Here is a 20,000-nt window from a genome sequence, read left to right as displayed (position 1 = left end):
ACTCTGTTGTCCTGCTCTGCTTCACTATGTTGACCTGCTCTGCTTCACTCTGTTGTCCTGCTCTGCTTCACTATGTTGTCCTGCTCTGCTTCACTCTGTTGTCCTGCTCTGCTTCACTCTGTTGTCCTGCTCTGCTTCACTCTGTTGTCCTGCTCTGCTTCACTCTGCTTCACTCTGTTGTCCTGCTCTGCTTCACTCTGTTGTCCTGCTCTGCTTCACTCTGTTGTCCTGCTCTGCTTCACTATGTTGTCCTGCTCTGCTTCACTCTGCTTCACTCTGTTGTCCTGCTCTGCTTCACTCTGTTGTCCTGCTCTGCTTCACTCTGTTTCACTCTGCTTCACTTCTGTCCTGCTCTGCTTCACTCTGTTGTCCTGCTCTGCTTCACTCTGCTGTCCTGCTCTGCTTCACTCTGTTGTCCTGCTCTGCTTCACTCTGCTTCACTCTGTTGTCCTGCTCTGCTTCACTCTGCTGTCCTGCTCTTCTTCACTCTGTTGTCCTGCTCTGCTTCACTCTGCTTCACTCTGTTGTCCTGCTCTCCTTCACTCTGTTGTCCTGCTCTGCTTCACTCTGCTTCACTCTGTTGTCCTGCTCTGCTTCACTCTGCTGTCCTGCTCTGCTTCACTCTGTTGTCCTGCTCTGCTTCACTCTGTTGTCCTGCTCTCCTTCACTCTGTTGTCCTGCTCTCCTTCACTCTGTTGTCCTGCTCTGCTTCACTCTGCTTCACTCTGTTGTCCTGCTCTGCTTCACTCTGTTGTCCTGCTCTGCTTCACTCTGCTTCACTCTGTTGTCCTGCTCTGCTTCACTCTGCTGTCCTGCTCTGCTTCACTCTGCTTCACTCTGTTGTCCTGCTCTGCTTCACTCTGTTGTCCTGCTCTGCTTCACTCTGTTGTCCTGCTCTGCTTCACTCTGTTGTCCTGCTCTGCTTCACTCTGCTGCCCCTGCTCTGCTTCACTCTGCTGTCCTGCTCTGCTTCACTCTGCTTCACTCTGCTGTCCTGCTCTGCTTCACTCTGCTTCACTCTGTTGTCCTTCTCTTCTTCACTCTGTTGTCCTGCTCTGCTTCACTCTGTTGTCCTGCTCTGCTTCACTCTGCTGTACTGCTCTGTTTCACTCTGCTTCACTCTGTTGTCCTGCTCTGCTTCACTCTCCTTCACTCTGTTGTCCTGCTCTGCTTCACTCTGTTGTCCTGCTCTGCTTCACTCTGCTGTACTGCTCTGTTTCACTCTGCTTCACTCTGTTGTCCTGCTCTGCTTCACTCTCCTTCACTCTGTTGTCCTGCTCTGCTTCACTCTGCTGTCCTGCTCTGCTTCACTCTGCTTCACTCTGTTGTCCTTCTCTTCTTCACTCTGTTGTCCTGCTCTGCTTCACTCTGTTGTCCTGCTCTGCTTCACTCTGCTGTCCTGCTCTGCTTCACTCTGTTGTCCTGCTCTGCTTCACTCTGCTGTCCTGCTCTGCTTCACTCTGTTGTCCTGCTCTGCTTCACTCTGCTGTCCTGCTCTGCTTCACTCTGTTGTCCTGCTCTGCTTCACTCTCCTTCACTCTGTTGTCCTGCTCTGTTTCACTCTGCTGTCCTGCTCTGCTTCACTCTGCTTCACTCTGTTGTCCTGCTCTGCTTCACTCTGCTTCACTCTGTTGTCCTGCTCTGCTTCACTCTCCTTCACTCTGTTGTCCTGCTCTGCTTCACTCTGCTGTCCTGCTCTGCTTCACTCTGCTTCACTCTGTTGTCCTTCTCTTCTTCACTCTGTTGTCCTGCTCTGCTTCACTCTGTTGTCCTGCTCTGCTTCACTCTGCTGTCCTGCTCTGCTTCACTCTGTTGTCCTGCTCTGCTTCACTCTGCTGTCCTGCTCTGCTTCACTCTGTTGTCCTGCTCTGCTTCACTCTGCTGTCCTGCTCTGCTTCACTCTGTTGTCCTGCTCTGCTTCACTCTGTTGTCCTGCTCTGCTTCACTCTGTTGTCCTGCTCTGCTCCACTCTGCTTCACTCTGTTGTCCTGCTCTGCTTCACTCTGTTGTCCTGCTCTGCTTCACTCTGCTGTCCTGCTCTGCTTCACTCTGCTGTCCTAGACTCTGTCTTAAACTGTGAATGAGCCAAATCCTCCTAACTCATGTTGTAACTCATGTTGTCCTCCAACCTTCCAATGACTCCATGGAGAGCAGATCTCTATCTAAAACACGTTATCTTTAGGAAATGTCCTCCAACCTTCACTGTATATAGACATAATATGACATTTTAAATGTCTTTATTCTTTTGGAACTTCTGAGTGTAATGTTTACTGTTAATATTTATTGTTGATTTCACTTTTTTTATCCATTTCACTTGCTTTGGCAATGTTAACATACGTTTCCCATGCCAATAAAGCCCTTAAATTGAAATTGAGAGAGAGAGAGAGAGAGAGAGAGAGAGAGAGAGAGAGAGAGAGAGAGAGAGAGAGAGAGAGAGAGAGAGAGAGAGAGAGAGAGAGAGATCAATTTTTTTGATATGTTTGTTAGGTGAGCTGTGTGAGGAGAAATTGGATTTCTGTGCTCCAGAGTTGAACCCCTGCCAGCACGACTCCAAATGCATCCTGACCCCCCAGGGATACAAGTAAGTCACCACACCACACACACCACACACACTACACACACCACACACTACACACACACTACACACACTACACACACCACACACACCACACACACACTACACACACCACACACACACCAGTGTGAGTGTTGTATTAACAGTGTGTTCCAGGTGTGAGTGTACTCCAGGATACGTGGGGGACCAGTGTGAGTGTTGAATTAACGGTGTATGTGTTCCAGGTGTGAGTGTACTCCAGGATACGTGGGGGACCAGTGTGAGTGTTGTATTAACGGTGTATGTGTTCCAGGTGTGAGTGTACTCCAGGATACGTGGGGGACCAGTGTGAGTGTTGTATTAACGGTGTATGTGTTCCAGGTGTGAGTGTACTCCAGGATACGTGGGGGACCAGTGTGAGTGTTGTATTAACGGTGTATGTGTTCCAGGTGTGAGTGTACTCCAGGATACGTGGGGGACCAGTGTGAGTGTTGTATTAACGGTGTATGTGTTCCAGGTGTGAGTGTACTCCAGGATACGTGGGGGACCAGTGTGAGTGTTGTATTAACAGTGTGTTCCAGGTGTGAGTGTACTCCAGGATACGTGGGGGACCAGTGTGAGTGTTGTATTAACGGTGTATGTGTTCCAGGTGTGAGTGTACTCCAGGATACGTGGGGGACCAGTGTGAGTGTTGTATTAACGGTGTATGTGTTCCAGGTATGAGTGTACTCCAGGATACGTGGGGGACCAGTGTGAGTGTTGTATTAACGGTGTATGTGTTCCAGGTGTGAGTGTACTCCAGGATACGTGGGGGACCAGTGTGAGCTGGATTATGATGACTGTGAGGAGAACAAGTGTCAGAACGGAGCTCAGTGTATTGATGCTATCAACGGATACACCTGTGTCTGTCCTCTGGGCTACAGGTAATGGGGGATACACACACGTGCACACACTAACGCACACACATACACTAACATACACACGCACACACACACACACACACACACACACACACACACACACATACACACACACACACACGTGAATGATCCTTTAGATGTTATGTCTAAACATCTAATACAACATGGTAGCAGCTGGTTTAGTACCCGTCTGTAGCGGTAGTTAACCTGTATGTTCATGATAAGGTAGCAGCTGGTTTAGTACCCGTCTGTAGTGGTAGTTAACCTGTATGTTCATGATAAGGTAGCAGCTGGTTTAGTACCCGTCTGTAGTGGTAGTTAACCTGTATGTTCATGATAAGGTAGCAGCTGGTTTAGTACCCGTCTGTAGCGGTAGTTAACCTGTATGTTCATGATAAGGTAGCAGCTGGTTTAGTACCCGTCTGTAGTGGTAGTTAACCTGTATGTTCATGATAAGGTAGCAGCTGGTTTAGTACCAGTCTGTAGCGGTAGTTAACCTGTATGTTCATGATAAGGTAGCGGCTGGTTTAGTACCCGTCTGTAGTGGTAGTTAACCTGTATGTTCATGATAAGGTAGCAGCTGGTTTAGTACCCGTCTGTAGTGGTAGTTAACCTGTATGTTCATGATAAGGTAGCAGCTGGTTTAGTACCCGTCTGTAGTGGTAGTTAACCTGTATGTTCATGATAAGGTAGCAGCTGGTTTAGTACCAGTCTGTAGCGGTAGTTAACCTGTATGTTCATGATAAGGTAGCGGCTGGTTTAGTACCAGTCTGTAGCGGTAGTTAACCTGTATGTTCATGATAAGGTAGCAGCTGGTTTAGTACCAGTCTGTAGTGGTAGTTAACCTGTATGTTCATGATAAGGTAGCAGCTGGTTTAGTACCAGTCTGTAGCGGTAGTTAACCTGTATGTTCATGATAAGGTAGCGGCTGGTTTAGTACCAGTCTGTAGTGGTAGTTAACCTGAATGTTCATGATAAGGTAGCAGCTGGTTTAGTACCAGTCTATAGTGGTAGTTAACCTGAATGTTCATGATAAGGTAGCAGCTGGTTTAGTACCAGTCTATAGTGGTAGTTAACCTGTATGTTCATGATAAGGTAGCAGCTGGTTTAGTACCAGTCTATAGTGGTAGTTAACCTGAATGTTCATGATAAGGTAGCAGCTGGTTTAGTACCAGTCTGTAGCGGTAGTTAACCTGTATGTTCATGATAAGGTAGCAGCTGGTTTAGTACCAGTCTGTAGCGGTAGTTAACCTGTATGTTCATGATAAGGTAGCAGCTGGTTTAGTACCAGTCTGTAGTGGTAGTTAACCTGTATGTTCATGATAAGGTAGCAGCTGGTTTAGTACCCGTCTGTAGCGGTAGTTAACCTGAATGTTCATGATAAGGTAGCAGCTGGTTTAGTACCCGTCTGTAGCGGTAGTTAACCTGTATGTTCATGATAAGGTAGCAGCTGGTTTAGTACCCGTCTGTAGTGGTAGTTAACCTGTATCACCACCTGGTGGCTCATATGTAGAACCGACTACCGTTCAAAAGTTTGGGGTCACTTAAAAATGTCATTGTTTTCGAAAGAAAAGCAATTTCTTTTGTCAGAGATCTTCAGTTTCTTGGCAATTTCTTGCATGGAATAGCCTTCATTTCTCAGAACAAGAATAGACTATAGAGTTTCAGAAGAAAGTTATTTGTTTCTGGCCATTTTGAGCCTGTAATCGAACCCACAATTGCTGATGCTCCAGATACTCAACTAGTCTCAAGAAGGCCAGTTTTATTGCTTCTTTAATCAGCACAACAGTTTTCAGCTGTGCTAACATAATTGCAAAAGGGTTTTCTAATTATCAATTAGCCTTTTAAAATGATCAACTTGGATTAGCAAACACAACATGCCATTGGAACACAGGACTGATGGTTGCTGATAATGGGCCTCTGTACGCCTATGTAGATATTCCATTAAAAACCAGCCGTTTTTCAGCTACAATAGCCATTTACAACATTAACAATGTCTACACTGTATTTCTGATCAATTTGATGTTATTTTAATGGACCAAAAAAGTGCTTTTCTTTCGAAAACAAGGACATTTCTAAGTGACCCCAAACTTTTGAACGGTAGTGTATGTAGAACCGAATCAGACATTCAGAATAGAACAGAACAGAGCAGAACAGAGCAGAGCAGAGCAGAGCAGAGCAGAACAGAGCAGAGCAGAGCAGAACAGAGCAGAGGTCCTCATCACTGTTGTGAAGCAGAGAGTCACATGTACAGGGCCTTCAGAAAGTATTGACACCCCTTGACTTTTTCCACATTTTGTTGCGTTACAGCCTGAATTTAAAATGTGATTTTTTTAAAGATTTTTTTTCCACTGGCCTACACACAATATCCCATAATGTCAAAGTGGAATTATGTTTTTCTATTTTTTTTGCAAAATTAATGAAAAATGAAATGTCTTGAATCAATAAGTATTCAACCCCTTTGTTATGGCAAGCCTAAATAAGTTCAGGAGTAAAAATGTGCTTAACAAGTCACATAATAAGTTGCATGGACTCACTCTGTGTGTAATAATAGTGTTTAATATGAAATGTAATGACTGACTACCTCATCTCTGTACCCCACACATACAATTATCTGTAAGGTCCCTGAGTCGAGCAGCGAATTTCAAACACAGATTAAACCACAAAGACCAAATCAAATCAAATCAAATTTTATTGGTCACATGCGCCGAATACAACAGGTGCAGACATTACAGTGAAATGCTTACTTACAGCCCTTAACCAACAGTGCATTTATTTTAAACAAAAAAAGTAAGAATAAAACAACAACAAAAAAAGTGTTGAGAAAAAAAGAGCAGAAGTAAAATAAAGTGACAGTAGGGAGGCTATATATACAGGGGGGTACCGTTGCAGAGTCAATGTGCGAGGGCACCGGCTAGTTGAGGTAGTTGAGGTAATATGTACATGTGGGTAGAGTTAAAGTGACTATGCATAAATACTTAACAGAGTAGCAGCAGCGTAAAAAGGATGGGGTGGGGGGGCAGTGCAAATAGTCCGGGTAGCCATGATTAGCTGTTCAGGAGTCTTATGGCTTGGGGGTAGAAGCTGTTGAGAAGTCTTTTGGACCTAGACTTGGCACTCCGGTACCGCTTGCTGTGCGGTAGCAGAGAGAACAGTCTATGACTAGGGTGGCTGGAGTCTTTGACTTTGACCAGGGAGGTTTTCCAATGCCTCACAAAGGGCACCTATTGGTAGATGGGTAAAAAATAAAAAAGCTGACATTGAATATTGCTTTGAGCATGGTGAAGTTATTAATTACACTTTGGATGGTGTATCAATACACCCAGTCACTACAAAGATACAGGCGTCCGTCCTAACTCAGTTGCCGGAGAGGAAGGAAACCGCTCAGGGATTTCACCATGAGGTCAATGGTGACTTTAAAACAGTTACAGAGTTTAATGGCTGTGATGGGAGAAAACTGAGGATGGATCAACAACATTGTAGTTAATCCACAATACTAACCTAAATGACAGAGTGAAAAGAAGGAAGCCTTTACAGAATAAAAAATATTCCAAAACATACATCCTGTTTGCAACAAGGCACTTAAGTAATACTGCAAAGAAATATGGCAAATAAGTAAACTTTTCGTCCTGAATACAAAGCGTTATGTTTGGGGCAAATCCAATCCAATACATTACTGAGTACCACTCTCCATATTTTCAAGCTGCGTCATGTTATGGGTATGCTTGTCATCATTAAGGACTGGAGAGTTTTTCTGGATAAAAAAGAAATGGCATGGAGCTAAACAGCACAGGCAAAATCCTATTTGCTTACCAAGAAGACAGTGAATGTTCCTGAGTGGCCGAGTTACAGTTTTGAATTAAATCTGCTTGAAAATCTATGGCAAGACCTGAAAACGGTTGTCTAGCAACGATCAACAACCAACTTGACAGAGCTTGAAGAATTTTGAAAAGAATAATGGGCTAATATTGTACAATCCAGGTGTGGAAAGCTCTTAGAGACTTACCCAGAAAGACTCACAGCTGTAATCGCTGCCAAAGGTGATTCTAACATGTATTGACTCAGTAGGGGGTTGAATACTTATATAATCAAGATATATTAGTGTTTTTATTTTTCATGAATGTTTTTACAAATGTTATCATTTTTTCTTCCACTTTGACGTTACAGAATATTTTGGGTAGATTGTTTTTTATCCCACTTTGTAAAGTCAAGGGGTGTGAAATCTTTCAGTTTAGCCTTTTACATCACAATGAATATGATTACATGGACAGGAGGGGACCTGATCCTGGATCAGCACTCTGATGGTTGGTTATTGTTTATTGAATATGATTACATGGACAGGAGGGGACCTGATCCTGGATCAGTACTCTGATGGTTGGTTATTGTTTATTGAATATGATTACATGGACAGGAGGGGACCTGATCCTGGATCAGTACTCTGATGGTTGGTTATTGTTTATTGAATATGATTACATGGACAGGAGGGGACCTGATCCTGGATCAGTACTCTGATGGTTGGTTATTGTTTATTGAATATGATTACATGGACAGGAGGGGACCTGATCCTGGATCAGTACTCTGATGGTTGGTTATTGTTTATTGAATATGATGACATGGACAGGAGGGGACCTGATCCCGGATCAGTACTCTGATGGTTGGTTATTGTTTATTGAATATGATTACATGGACAGGAGGGGACCTGATCCTGGATCAGTACTCTGATGGTTGGTTATTGTTTATTGAATATGATTACATGGACAGGAGGGGACCTGATCCTGGATCAGTACTCTGATGGTTGGTTATTGTTTATTGAATATGATTACATGGACAGGAGGGGACCTGATCCTGGATCAGTACTCTGATGGTTGGTTATTGTTTATTGAATATGATTACATGGACAGGAGGGGACCTGATCCTGGATCAGTACTCTGATGGTTGGTTATTGTTTATTGAATATGATTACATGGACAGGAGGGGACCTGATCCTGGATCAGTACTCTGATGGTTGGTTATTGTTTATTGAATATGATTACATGGACAGGAGGGGACCTGATCCTGGATCAGTACTCTGATGGTTGGTTATTGTTTATTGAATATGATTACATGGACAGGAGGGGACCTGATCCTGGATCAGTACTCTGATGGTTGGTTATTGGTTATTGAATATGATTACATGGACAGGAGGGGACCTGATCCTGGATCAGTACTCTGATGGTTGGTTATTGTTTATTGAATATGATGACATGGACAGGAGGGGACCTGATCCTGGATCAGTACTCTGATGGTTGGTTATTGTTTATTGAATATGATTACATGGACAGGAGGGGACCTGATCCTGGATCAGTACTCTGATGGTTGGTTATTGTTTATTGAATATGATTACATGGACAGGAGGGGACCTGATCCCGGATCAGTACTCTGATGGTTGGTTATTGTTTATTGAATATGATGACATGGACAGGAGGGGACCTGATCCTGGATCAGTACTCTGATGGTTGGTTATTGTTTATTGAATATGATTACATGGACAGGAGGGGACCTGATCCTGGATCAGTACTCTGATGGTTGGTTATTGTTTATTGAATATGATTACATGGACAGGAGGGACCTGAATCCTGGATCAGTACTCTGATGGTTGGTTATTGTTTATTGAATATGATTACATGACAGGAGGGGACCTGATCCTGGATCAGTACTCTGATGGTTGGTTATTGTTTATTGATATGATTACATGGACAGGAGGGACCTGATCCTGGATCAGTACTCTGATGGTTGGTTATTGTTTATTGAATATGATTACAATGGACAGGAGGGGACCTGATCCTGGATCAGTACTCTGATGGTTGGTTATTGTTTATTAATATGATTACATGGACAGGAGGGGACCTGATCCTGGATCAGTACTCTGATGGTTGGTTATTGTTTATTGAATATGATTACATGGACAGGAGGGGACCTGATCCTGGATCAGTACTCTGATGGTTGGTTATTGTTATTGAATATGATTACATGGACAGGAGGGGACCTGATCCTGGATCAGTACTCTGATGGTTGGTTATTGTTTATTGAATATGATTACATGGACAGGAGGGGACCTGATCCTGGATCAGTACTCTGATGGTTGGTTATTGTTTATTGAATATGATTACATGGACAGGAGGGGACCTGATCCTGGATCAGTACTCTGATGGTTGGTTATTGTTTATTGAATATGATTACATGGACAGGAGGGGACCTGATCCTGGATCAGTACTCTGATGGTTGGTTATTGTTTATTGAATATGATTACATGGACAGGAGGGGACCTGATCCTGGATCAGTACTCTGATGGTTGGTTATTGTTTATTGAATATGATTACATGACAGGAGGGGACCTGATCCTGGATCAGTACTCTGATGGTTGGTTATTGTTTATTGAATATGATTACATGGACAGGAGGGGACCTGATCCTGGATCAGTACTCTGATGGTTGGTTATTGTTTATTGAATATGATTACATGGACAGGAGGGGACCTGATCCTGGATCAGTACTCTGATGGTTGGTTATTGTTTATTGAATATGATTACATGGACAGGAGGGGACCTGATCCTGGATCAGTACTCTGATGGTTGGTTATTGTTTATTGAATATGATTACATGGACAGGAGGGGACCTGATCCTGATCAGCACTCTGATGGTTGGTTATTGTTTATTGAATATGATTACATGGACAGGAGGGGACCTGATCCTGGATCAGCACTCTGATGGTTGGTTATTGTTTATTGAATATGATTACATGGACAGGAGGGGACCTGATCCTGGATCAGCACTCTGATGGTTGGTTATTGTTTATTGAATATGATTACATGGGACAGGAGGGGACCTGATCCTGGATCAGCACTCTGATGGTTGGTTATTGTTTATTGAATATGATTACATGGACAGGAGGGGACCTGATCCTGGATCAGCACTCTGATGGTTGGTTATTGTTTATTGAATATGATTACATGGACAGGAGGGGACCTGATCCTGGATCAGCACTCTGATGGTTGGTTATTGTTTATTGAATATGATTACATGGACAGGAGGGGACCTGATCCTGGATCAGCACTCTGATGGTTGGTTATTGTTTATTGAATATGATTACATGGACAGGAGGGGACCTGATCCTGGATCAGCACTCTGATGGTTGGTTATTGTTTATTGAATATGATTACATGGACAGGAGGGGACCTGATCCTGGATCAGTACTCTGATGGTTGGTTATTGTTTATTGAATATGATTACATGGACAGGAGGGGACCTGATCCTGGATCAGTACTCTGATGGTTGGTTATTGTTTATTGAATATGATTACATGGACAGGAGGGGACCTGATCCTGGATCAGTACTCTGATGGTTGGTTTGTTTATTGAATATGATTACATGGACAGGAGGGGACCTGATCCTGGATCAGTACTCTGATGGTTGGTTATTGTTTATTGAATATGATTACATGGACAGAGGGGACCTGATCCTGGATCAGTACTCTGATGGGTTGGTTATGTTTATTGAATATGATTACATGGACAGGAGGGGACCTGATCCTGGATCAGTACTCTGATGGTTGGTTATGTGTTATTGAATATGATTACATGACAGGAGGGGACCTGATCCTGGATCAGTACTCTGATGGTTGGTTATTGTTTATTGAATATGATTACATGGACAGGAGGGGCCTGATCCTGGATCAGTACTCTGATGGTTGGTTATTGTTTATTGAATATGATTACATGGACAGGAGGGGACCTGATCCTGGATCAGTACTCTGATGGTTGGTTATTGTTTATTGAATATGATTACATGGACAGGAGGGGACCTGATCCTGGATCAGTACTCTGATGGTTGGTTATTGTTTATTGAATATGATTACATGGACAGGAGGGGACCTGATCCTGGATCAGTACTCTGATGGTTGGTTATTGAATATGATTACATGGACAGGAGGGGACCTGATCCTGGATCAGTACTCTGATGGTTGGTTATTGAATATGATTACATGGACAGGAGGGGACCTGATCCTGGATCAGTACTCTGATGGTTGGTTATTGTTTATTGAATATGATTACATGGACAGGAGGGGACCTGATCCTGGATCAGTACTCTGATGGTTGGTTATTGTTTATTGAATATGATTACATGGACAGGAGGGGACCTGATCCTGGATCAGTACTCTGATGGTTGGTTATTGTTTATTGAATATGATTACATGGACAGGAGGGGACCTGATCCTGGATCAGTACTCTGATGGTTGGTTATTGTTTATTGAATATGATTACATGGACAGGAGGGGACCTGATCCTGGATCAGTACTCTGATGGTTGGTTATTGTTTATTGAATATGATTACATGGACAGGAGGGGACCTGATCCTGGATCAGTACTCTGATGGTTGGTTATTGTTTATTGAATATGATTACATGGACAGGAGGGGACCTGATCCTGGATCAGTACTCTGATGGTTGGTATTGGTTATTGAATATGATTACATGGACAGGAGGGGACCTGATCCTGGATCAGTACTCTGATGGTTGGTTATTGTTTATGAATATGATTACATGGTCAGGAGGGGACCTGATCCTGGATCAGTACTCTGATGGTTGTTATTGTTTATTGAATATGATTACATGGACAGGAGGGACCTGATCCTGGATCAGTACTCTGATGGTTGTTATTGTTATGAATATGATTACATGGACAGGAGGGGACCTGATCCTGGATCAGTACTCTGATGGTTGGTTATTGTTTATTGAATATGATTACATGGACAGGAGGGGACCTGATCCTGGATCAGTACTCTGATGGTTGGTTATTGTTTATTGAATATGATTACATGGACAGGAGGGGGACCTGATCCTGGATCAGTACTCTGATGGTTGGTTATTTGTTTATTGAATATGATTACATGGACAGGAGGGGACCTGATCCTGGATCAGTACTCTGATGGTTGGTTATTGTTTATTGAATATGATTACATGGACAGGAGGGGACCTGATCCTGGATCAGTACTCTGATGGTTGGTTATTGTTTATTGAATATGATTACATGGACAGGAGGGGACCTGATCCTGGATCAGTACTCTGATGGTTGGTTATTGTTTATTGAATATGATTACATGGACAGGAGGGGACCTGATCCTGGATCAGTACTCTGATGGTTGGTTATGTTTATTGATATGATTACATGGACAGGAGGGGACCTGATCCTGGATCAGTTCTCTGATGTTGGTTATTGTTTATTGAATATATTACATGGACAGGAGGGGGACCTGATCCTGGATCAGTACTCTGATGGTTGGTTATTGTTTATTGAATATGATTACATGGACAGGAGGGGACCTGATCCTGGATCAGTACTCTGATGGTTGGTTATTGTTTATTGAATATGATTACATGGACAGGAGGGGACCTGATCCTGGATCAGTACTCTGATGGTTGGTTATTGTTATTGAATATGATTACATGGACAGGGGGGACCTGATCCTGGATCAGTACTCTGATGGTTGGTTATTGTTTATTGAATATGATTACATGGACAGGAGGGGACCTGATCCTGGATCAGTACTCTGATGGTTGGTTATTGTTATTGAATATTACATGGACAGGAGGGGACCTGATCCTGGATCAGTACTCTGATGGTTGGTTATTGTTTATTGAATATGATTACATGGACAGGAGGGGACCTGATCCTGGATCAGTACTCTGATGGTTGGTTATTGTTTATTGAATATGATTACATGGACAGGAGGGGGACCTGATCCTGGATCAGCACTCTGATGGTTGGTTATTTTATTGATATGATTACATGGACAGGAGGGGACCTGATCCTGGATCACACCTGATGGTTGGTTATTGTTATTGAATATGATTACATGACAGGAGGGGACCTGATCCTGGATCAGCACTCTGATGGTTGGTTATTGTTTATTGAATATGATTACATGGACAGGAGGGGACTGATCCTGGATCAGCACTCTGATGGTGGTTATTGTTTATTGAATATGATTACATGGACAGGAGGGGACCTGATCCTGGATCAGCACTCTGATGGTTGGTTATTGTTTATTGAATATGATTACATGGACAGAGGGGACCTGATCCTGGATCAGCACTCTGATGGTTGGTTATTGTTTATTGAATATGATTACATGGACAGGAGGGGACCTGATCCTGGATCAGCACTCTGATGGTTGGTTATTGTTTTATTGAATATGATTACATGGGACAGGATGGGGACCTGATCCTGGATCAGTACTCTGATGGTTGGTTATTGTTTATTGAATATGATTACATGGACAGGAGGGGACCTGATCTGGATCAGTACTCTGATGGTTGGTTATTGTTTATTGAATATGATTACATGTGACAGGAGGGACCTGATCCTGGATCAGTACTCTGATGGTTGGTTATTGTTTATTGAATATGATTACATGGACAGGAGGGGACCTGATCCTGGATCAGTACTCTGATGGTTGGTTATTGTTTATTGAATATGATTACATGGACAGGAGGGGACCTGATCCTGGATCAGTACTCTGATGGTTGGTTATTGTTTATTGAATATGATTACATGGACAGGAGGGGACCTGATCCTGGATCAGTACTCTGATGGTTGGTTATTGTTTATTGAATATGATTACATGGACAGGAGGGGACCTGATCCTGGATCAGTACTCTGATGGTTGGTTATTGTTTATTGAATATGATTACATGGACAGGAGGGGACCTGATCCTGGATCAGTACTCTGATGGTTGGTTATTGTTTATTGAATATGATTACATGGACAGGAGGGGACCTGATCCTGGATCAGTACTCTGATGGTTGGTTATTGTTTATTGAATATGATTACATGGACAGGAGGGGACCTGATCCTGATCAGTACTCTGATGGTTGGTTATTGTTTATTGAATATGATTACATGGACAGGAGGGGACCTGATCCTGGATCAGTACTCTGATGGTTGGTTTATTGAATATGATTACATGGACAGGAGGGACCTGATCCTGGATCAGTACTCTGATGGTTGGTTATTGAATATGATTACATGGACAGGAGGGGACCTGATCCTGGATCAGTACTCTGATGGTTGGTTATTGTTTATTGATATGATTACATGGACAGGAGGGGACCTGATCCTGGATCAGTACTCTGATGGTTGGTTATTGTTTATTGAATATGATTACATGGACAGGAGGGGACCTGATCCTGGATCAGTACTCTGATGGTGGTTATTGTTTATTGAATATGATTACATGGACAGGAGGGGACCTGATCCTGGATCAGTAACTCTGATGGTTGGTTATTGTTTATTGAATATGATTACATGGACAGGAGGGGACCTGATCCTGGATCAGTACTCTGATGGTTGGTTATTGTTTATGAATATGATGACATGGACAGGAGGGGACCTGATCCTGGATCAGTACTCTGATGGTTGGTTATTGTGTTTATTGAATATGATTACATGGACAGGAGGGGACCTGATCCTGGATCAGTACTCTGATGGTTGGTTATTGTTTATTGAATATGATTACATGGACAGGAGGGGACCTGATCCTGGATCAGTACTCTGATGGTTGGTTATTGTTTATTGAATATGATTACATGGACAGGAGGGGACCTGATCCTGGATCAGTACTCTGATGGTTGGTTATTGTTTATTGAATATGATTACATGGACAGGAGGGGACCTGATCCTGGATCAGTACTCTGATGGTTGGTTATTGTTTATTGAATATGATTACATGGACAGGAGGGGACCTGATCCTGGATCAGTACTCTGATGGTTGGTTATTGTTTATTGAATATGATTACATGGACAGGAGGGGACCTGATCCTGGATCAGTACTCTGATGGTTGGTTATTGTTTATTGAATATGATTACATGGACAGGAGGGGACCTGATCCTGGATCAGTACTCTGATGGTTGGTTATTGTTTATTGAATATGATTACATGGACAGGAGGGGACCTGATCCTGGATCAGTACTCTGATGGTTGGTTATTGTTTATTGAATATGATTACATGGACAGGAGGGGACCTGATCCTGGATCAGTACTCTGATGGTTGGTTATTGTTTATTGAATATGATTACATGGACAGGAGGGGACCTGATCCTGGATCAGTACTCTGATGGTTGGTTATTGTTTATTGAATATGATTACATGGACAGGAGGGGACCTGATCCTGGATCAGTACTCTGATGGTTGGTTATTGTTTATTGAATATGATTACATGGACAGGAGGGGACCTGATCCTGGATCAGTACTCTGATGGTTGGTTATTGTTTATTGAATATGATTACATGGACAGGAGGGGACCTGATCCTGGATCAGCACTCTGATGGTTGGTTATTGTTTATTGAATATGATTACATGGACAGGAGGGGACCTGATCCTGGATCAGCACTCTGATGGTTGGTTATTGTTTATTGAATATGATTACATGGACAGGAGGGGACCTGATCCTGGATCAGCACTCTGATGGTTGGTTATTGTTTATTGAATATGATTACATGGACAGGAGGGGACCTGATCCTGGATCAGCACTCTGATGGTTGGTTATTGTTTATTGAATATGATTACATGGACAGGAGGGGACCTGATCCTGGATCAGCACTCTGATGGTTGGTTATTGTTTATTGAATATGATTACATGGACAGGAGGGGACCTGATCCTGGATCAGCACTCTGATGGTTGGTTATTGTTTATTGAATATGATTACATGGACAGGAGGGGACCTGATCCTGGATCAGCACTCTGATGGTTGGTTATTGTTTATTGAATATGATTACATGGACAGGAGGGGACCTGATCCTGGATCAGCACTCTGATGGTTGGTTATTGTTTATTGAATATGATTACATGGACAGGAGGGGACCTGATCCTGGATCAGCACTCTGATGGTTGGTTATTGTTTATTGAATATGATTACATGGACAGGAGGGGACCTGATCCTGGATCAGCACTCTGATGGTTGGTTATTGTTTATTGAATATGATTACATGGACAGGAGGGGACCTGATCCTGGATCAGCACTCTGATGGTTGGTTATTGTTTATTGAATATGATTACATGGACAGGAGGGGACCTGATCCTGGATCAGCACTCTGATGGTTGGTTATTGTTTATTGAATATGATTACATGGACAGGAGGGGACCTGATCCTGGATCAGTACTCTGATGGTTGGTTATTGTTTATTGAATATGATTACATGGACAGGAGGGGACCTGATCCTGGATCAGTACTCTGATGGTTGGTTATTGTTTATTGAATATGATTACATGGACAGGAGGGGACCTGATCCTGGATCAGTACTCTGATGGTTGGTTATTGTTTATTGAATATGATTACATGGACAGGAGGGGACCTGATCCTGGATCAGTACTCTGATGGTTGGTTATTGTTTATTGAATATGATTACATGGACAGGAGGGGACCTGATCCTGGATCAGTACTCTGATGGTTGGTTATTGTTTATTGAATATGATTACATGGACAGGAGGGGACCTGATCCTGGATCAGTACTCTGATGGTTGGTTATTGTTTATTGAATATGATTACATGGACAGGAGGGGACCTGATCCTGGATCAGTACTCTGATGGTTGGTTATTGTTTATTGAATATGATTACATGGACAGGAGGGGACCTGATCCTGGATCAGTACTCTGATGGTTGGTTATTGTTTATTGAATATGATTACATGGACAGGAGGGGACCTGATCCTGGATCAGTACTCTGATGGTTGGTTATTGTTTATTGAATATGATTACATGGACAGGAGGGGACCTGATCCTGGATCAGCACTCTGATGGTTGGTTATTGTTTATTGAATATGATTACATGGACAGGAGGGGACCTGATCCTGGATCAGCACTCTGATGGTTGGTTATTGTTTATTGAATATGATTACATGGACAGGAGGGGACCTGATCCTGGATCAGTACTCTGATGGTTGGTTATTGTTTATTGAATATGATTACATGGACAGGAGGGGACCTGATCCTGGATCAGTACTCTGATGGTTGGTTATTGTTTATTGAATATGATTACATGGACAGGAGGGGACCTGATCCTGGATCAGCACTCTGATGGTTGGTTATTGTTTATTGAATATGATTACATGGACAGGAGGGGACCTGATCCTGGATCAGCACTCTGATGGTTGGTTATTGTTTATTGAATATGATTACATGGACAGGAGGGGACCTGATCCTGGATCAGTACTCTGATGGTTGGTTATTGTTTATTGAATATGATTACATGGACAGGAGGGGACCTGATCCTGGATCAGCACTCTGATGGTTGGTTATTGTTTATTGAATATGATTACATGGACAGGAGGGGACCTGATCCTGGATCAGCACTCTGATGGTTGGTTATTGTTTATTGAATATGATTACATGGACAGGAGGGGACCTGATCCTGGATCAGTACTCTGATGGTTGGTTATTGTTTATTGAATATGATTACATGGACAGGAGGGGACCTGATCCTGGATCAGCACTCTGATGGTTGGTTATTGTTTATTGAATATGATTACATGGACAGGAGGGGACCTGATCCTGGATCAGCACTCTGATGGTTGGTTATTGTTTATTGAATATGATTACATGGACAGGAGGGGACCTGATCCTGGATCAGCACTCTGATGGTTGGTTATTGTTTATTGAATATGATTACATGGACAGGAGGGGACCTGATCCTGGATCAGTACTCTGATGGTTGGTTATTGTTTATTGAATATGATTACATGGACAGGAGGGGACCTGATCCTGGATCAGTACTCTGATGGTTGGTTATTGTTTATTGAATATGATTACATGGACAGGAGGGGACCTGATCCTGGATCAGTACTCTGATGGTTGGTTATTGTTTATTGAATATGATTACATGGACAGGAGGGGACCTGATCCTGGATCAGTACTCTGATGGTTGGTTATTGTTTATTGAATATGATTACATGGACAGGAGGGGACCTGATCCTGGATCAGTACTCTGATGGTTGGTTATTGTTTATTGAATATGATTACATGGACAGGAGGGGACCTGATCCCGGATCAGTACTCTGATGGTTGGTTATTGTTTATTGAATATGATTACATGGACAGGAGGGGACCTGATCCCGGATCAGTACTCTGATGGTTGGTTATTGTTTATTGAATATGATTACATGGACAGGAGGGGACCTGATCCTGGATCAGTACTCTGATGGTTGGTTATTGTTTATTGAATATGATTACATGGACAGGAGGGGACCTGATCCCGGATCAGTACTCTGATGGTTGGTTATTGTTTATTGAATATGATTACATGGACAGGAGGGGACCTGATCCCGGATCAGTACTCTGATGGTTGGTTATTGTTTATTGAATATGATTACATGGACAGGAGGGGACCTGATCCTGGATCAGTACTCTGATGGTTGGTTATTGTTTATTGAATATGATTACATGGACAGGAGGGGACCTGATCCTGGATCAGCACTCTGATGGTTGGTTATTGTTTATTGAATATGATTACATGGACAGGAGGGGACCTGATCCTGGATCAGCACTCTGATGGTTGGTTATTGTTTATTGAATATGATGACATGGACAGGAGGGGACCTGATCCTGGATCAGTACTCTGATGGTTGGTTATTGTTTATTGAATATGATGACATGGACAGGAGGGGACCTGATCCTGGATCAGTACTCTGATGGTTGGTTATTGTTTATTGAATATGATTACACGGACAGGAGGGGACCTGATCCTGGATCAGTACTCTGATGGTTGGTTATTGTTTATTGAATATGATTACACGGACAGGAGGGGACCTGATCCTGGATCAGTACTCTGATGGTTGGTTATTGTTTATTGAATATGATTACACGGACAGGAGGGGACCTGATCCTGGATCAGTACTCTGATGGTTGGTTATTGTTTATTGAATATGATTACACGGACAGGAGGGGACCTGATCCTGGATCAGTACTCTGATGGTTGGTTATTGTTTATTGAATATGATTACACGGAAAGGAGGGGACCTGATCCTGGATCAGCACTCTGATGGTTGGTTATTGTTTATTGAATATGATTACATGGACAGGAGGGGACCTGATCCTGGATCAGCACTCTGATGGTTGGTTATTGTTTATTGAATATGATTACATGGACAGGAGGGGACCTGATCCTGGATCAGCACTCTGATGGTTGGTTATTGTTTATTGAATATGATTACATGGACAGGAGGGGACCTGATCCTGGATCAGTACTCTGATGGTTGGTTATTGTTTATTGAATATGATTACATGGACAGGAGGGGACCTGATCCTGGATCAGTACTCTGATGGTTGGTTATTGTTTATTGAATATGATGACATGGACAGGAGGGTACCTGATCCTGGATCAGTACTCTGATGGTTGGTTATTGTTTATTGAATATGATGACATGGACAGGAGGGGACCTGATCCTGGATCAGTACTCTGATGGTTGGTTATTGTTTATTGAATATGATTACATG

The 20,000-nt window shown here is 42.9% G+C and overlaps 1 protein-coding gene across 1 annotated transcript in view; it reads left to right on the top strand.

Moving 5' to 3' along the window:
* Positions 1–20,000, top strand: part of LOC311117260 (slit homolog 2 protein-like) — a gene marked incomplete at both ends in the record, with an annotated part of 70,425 nt that overhangs the window by 48,277 nt on the left and 2,148 nt on the right. Inside the window, 2 exon segments of the mRNA XM_084192230.1 lie at positions 2,488–2,581; positions 3,340–3,477. Coding sequence (XP_084048356.1) covers positions 2,488–2,581; positions 3,340–3,477 — 232 coding nt within the window.

The sequence above is a fragment of the Coregonus lavaretus genome, assembly GCF_964263955.1.
Source record: "Coregonus lavaretus genome assembly, contig: HAP1_SCAFFOLD_2944, whole genome shotgun sequence".
NCBI classification, from domain to species: domain Eukaryota; kingdom Metazoa; phylum Chordata; class Actinopteri; order Salmoniformes; family Salmonidae; genus Coregonus; species Coregonus lavaretus.
The sequence above is the reverse complement of the archived record's forward strand: the minus strand, read 5'-3'. Positions and strand labels throughout refer to the sequence as shown.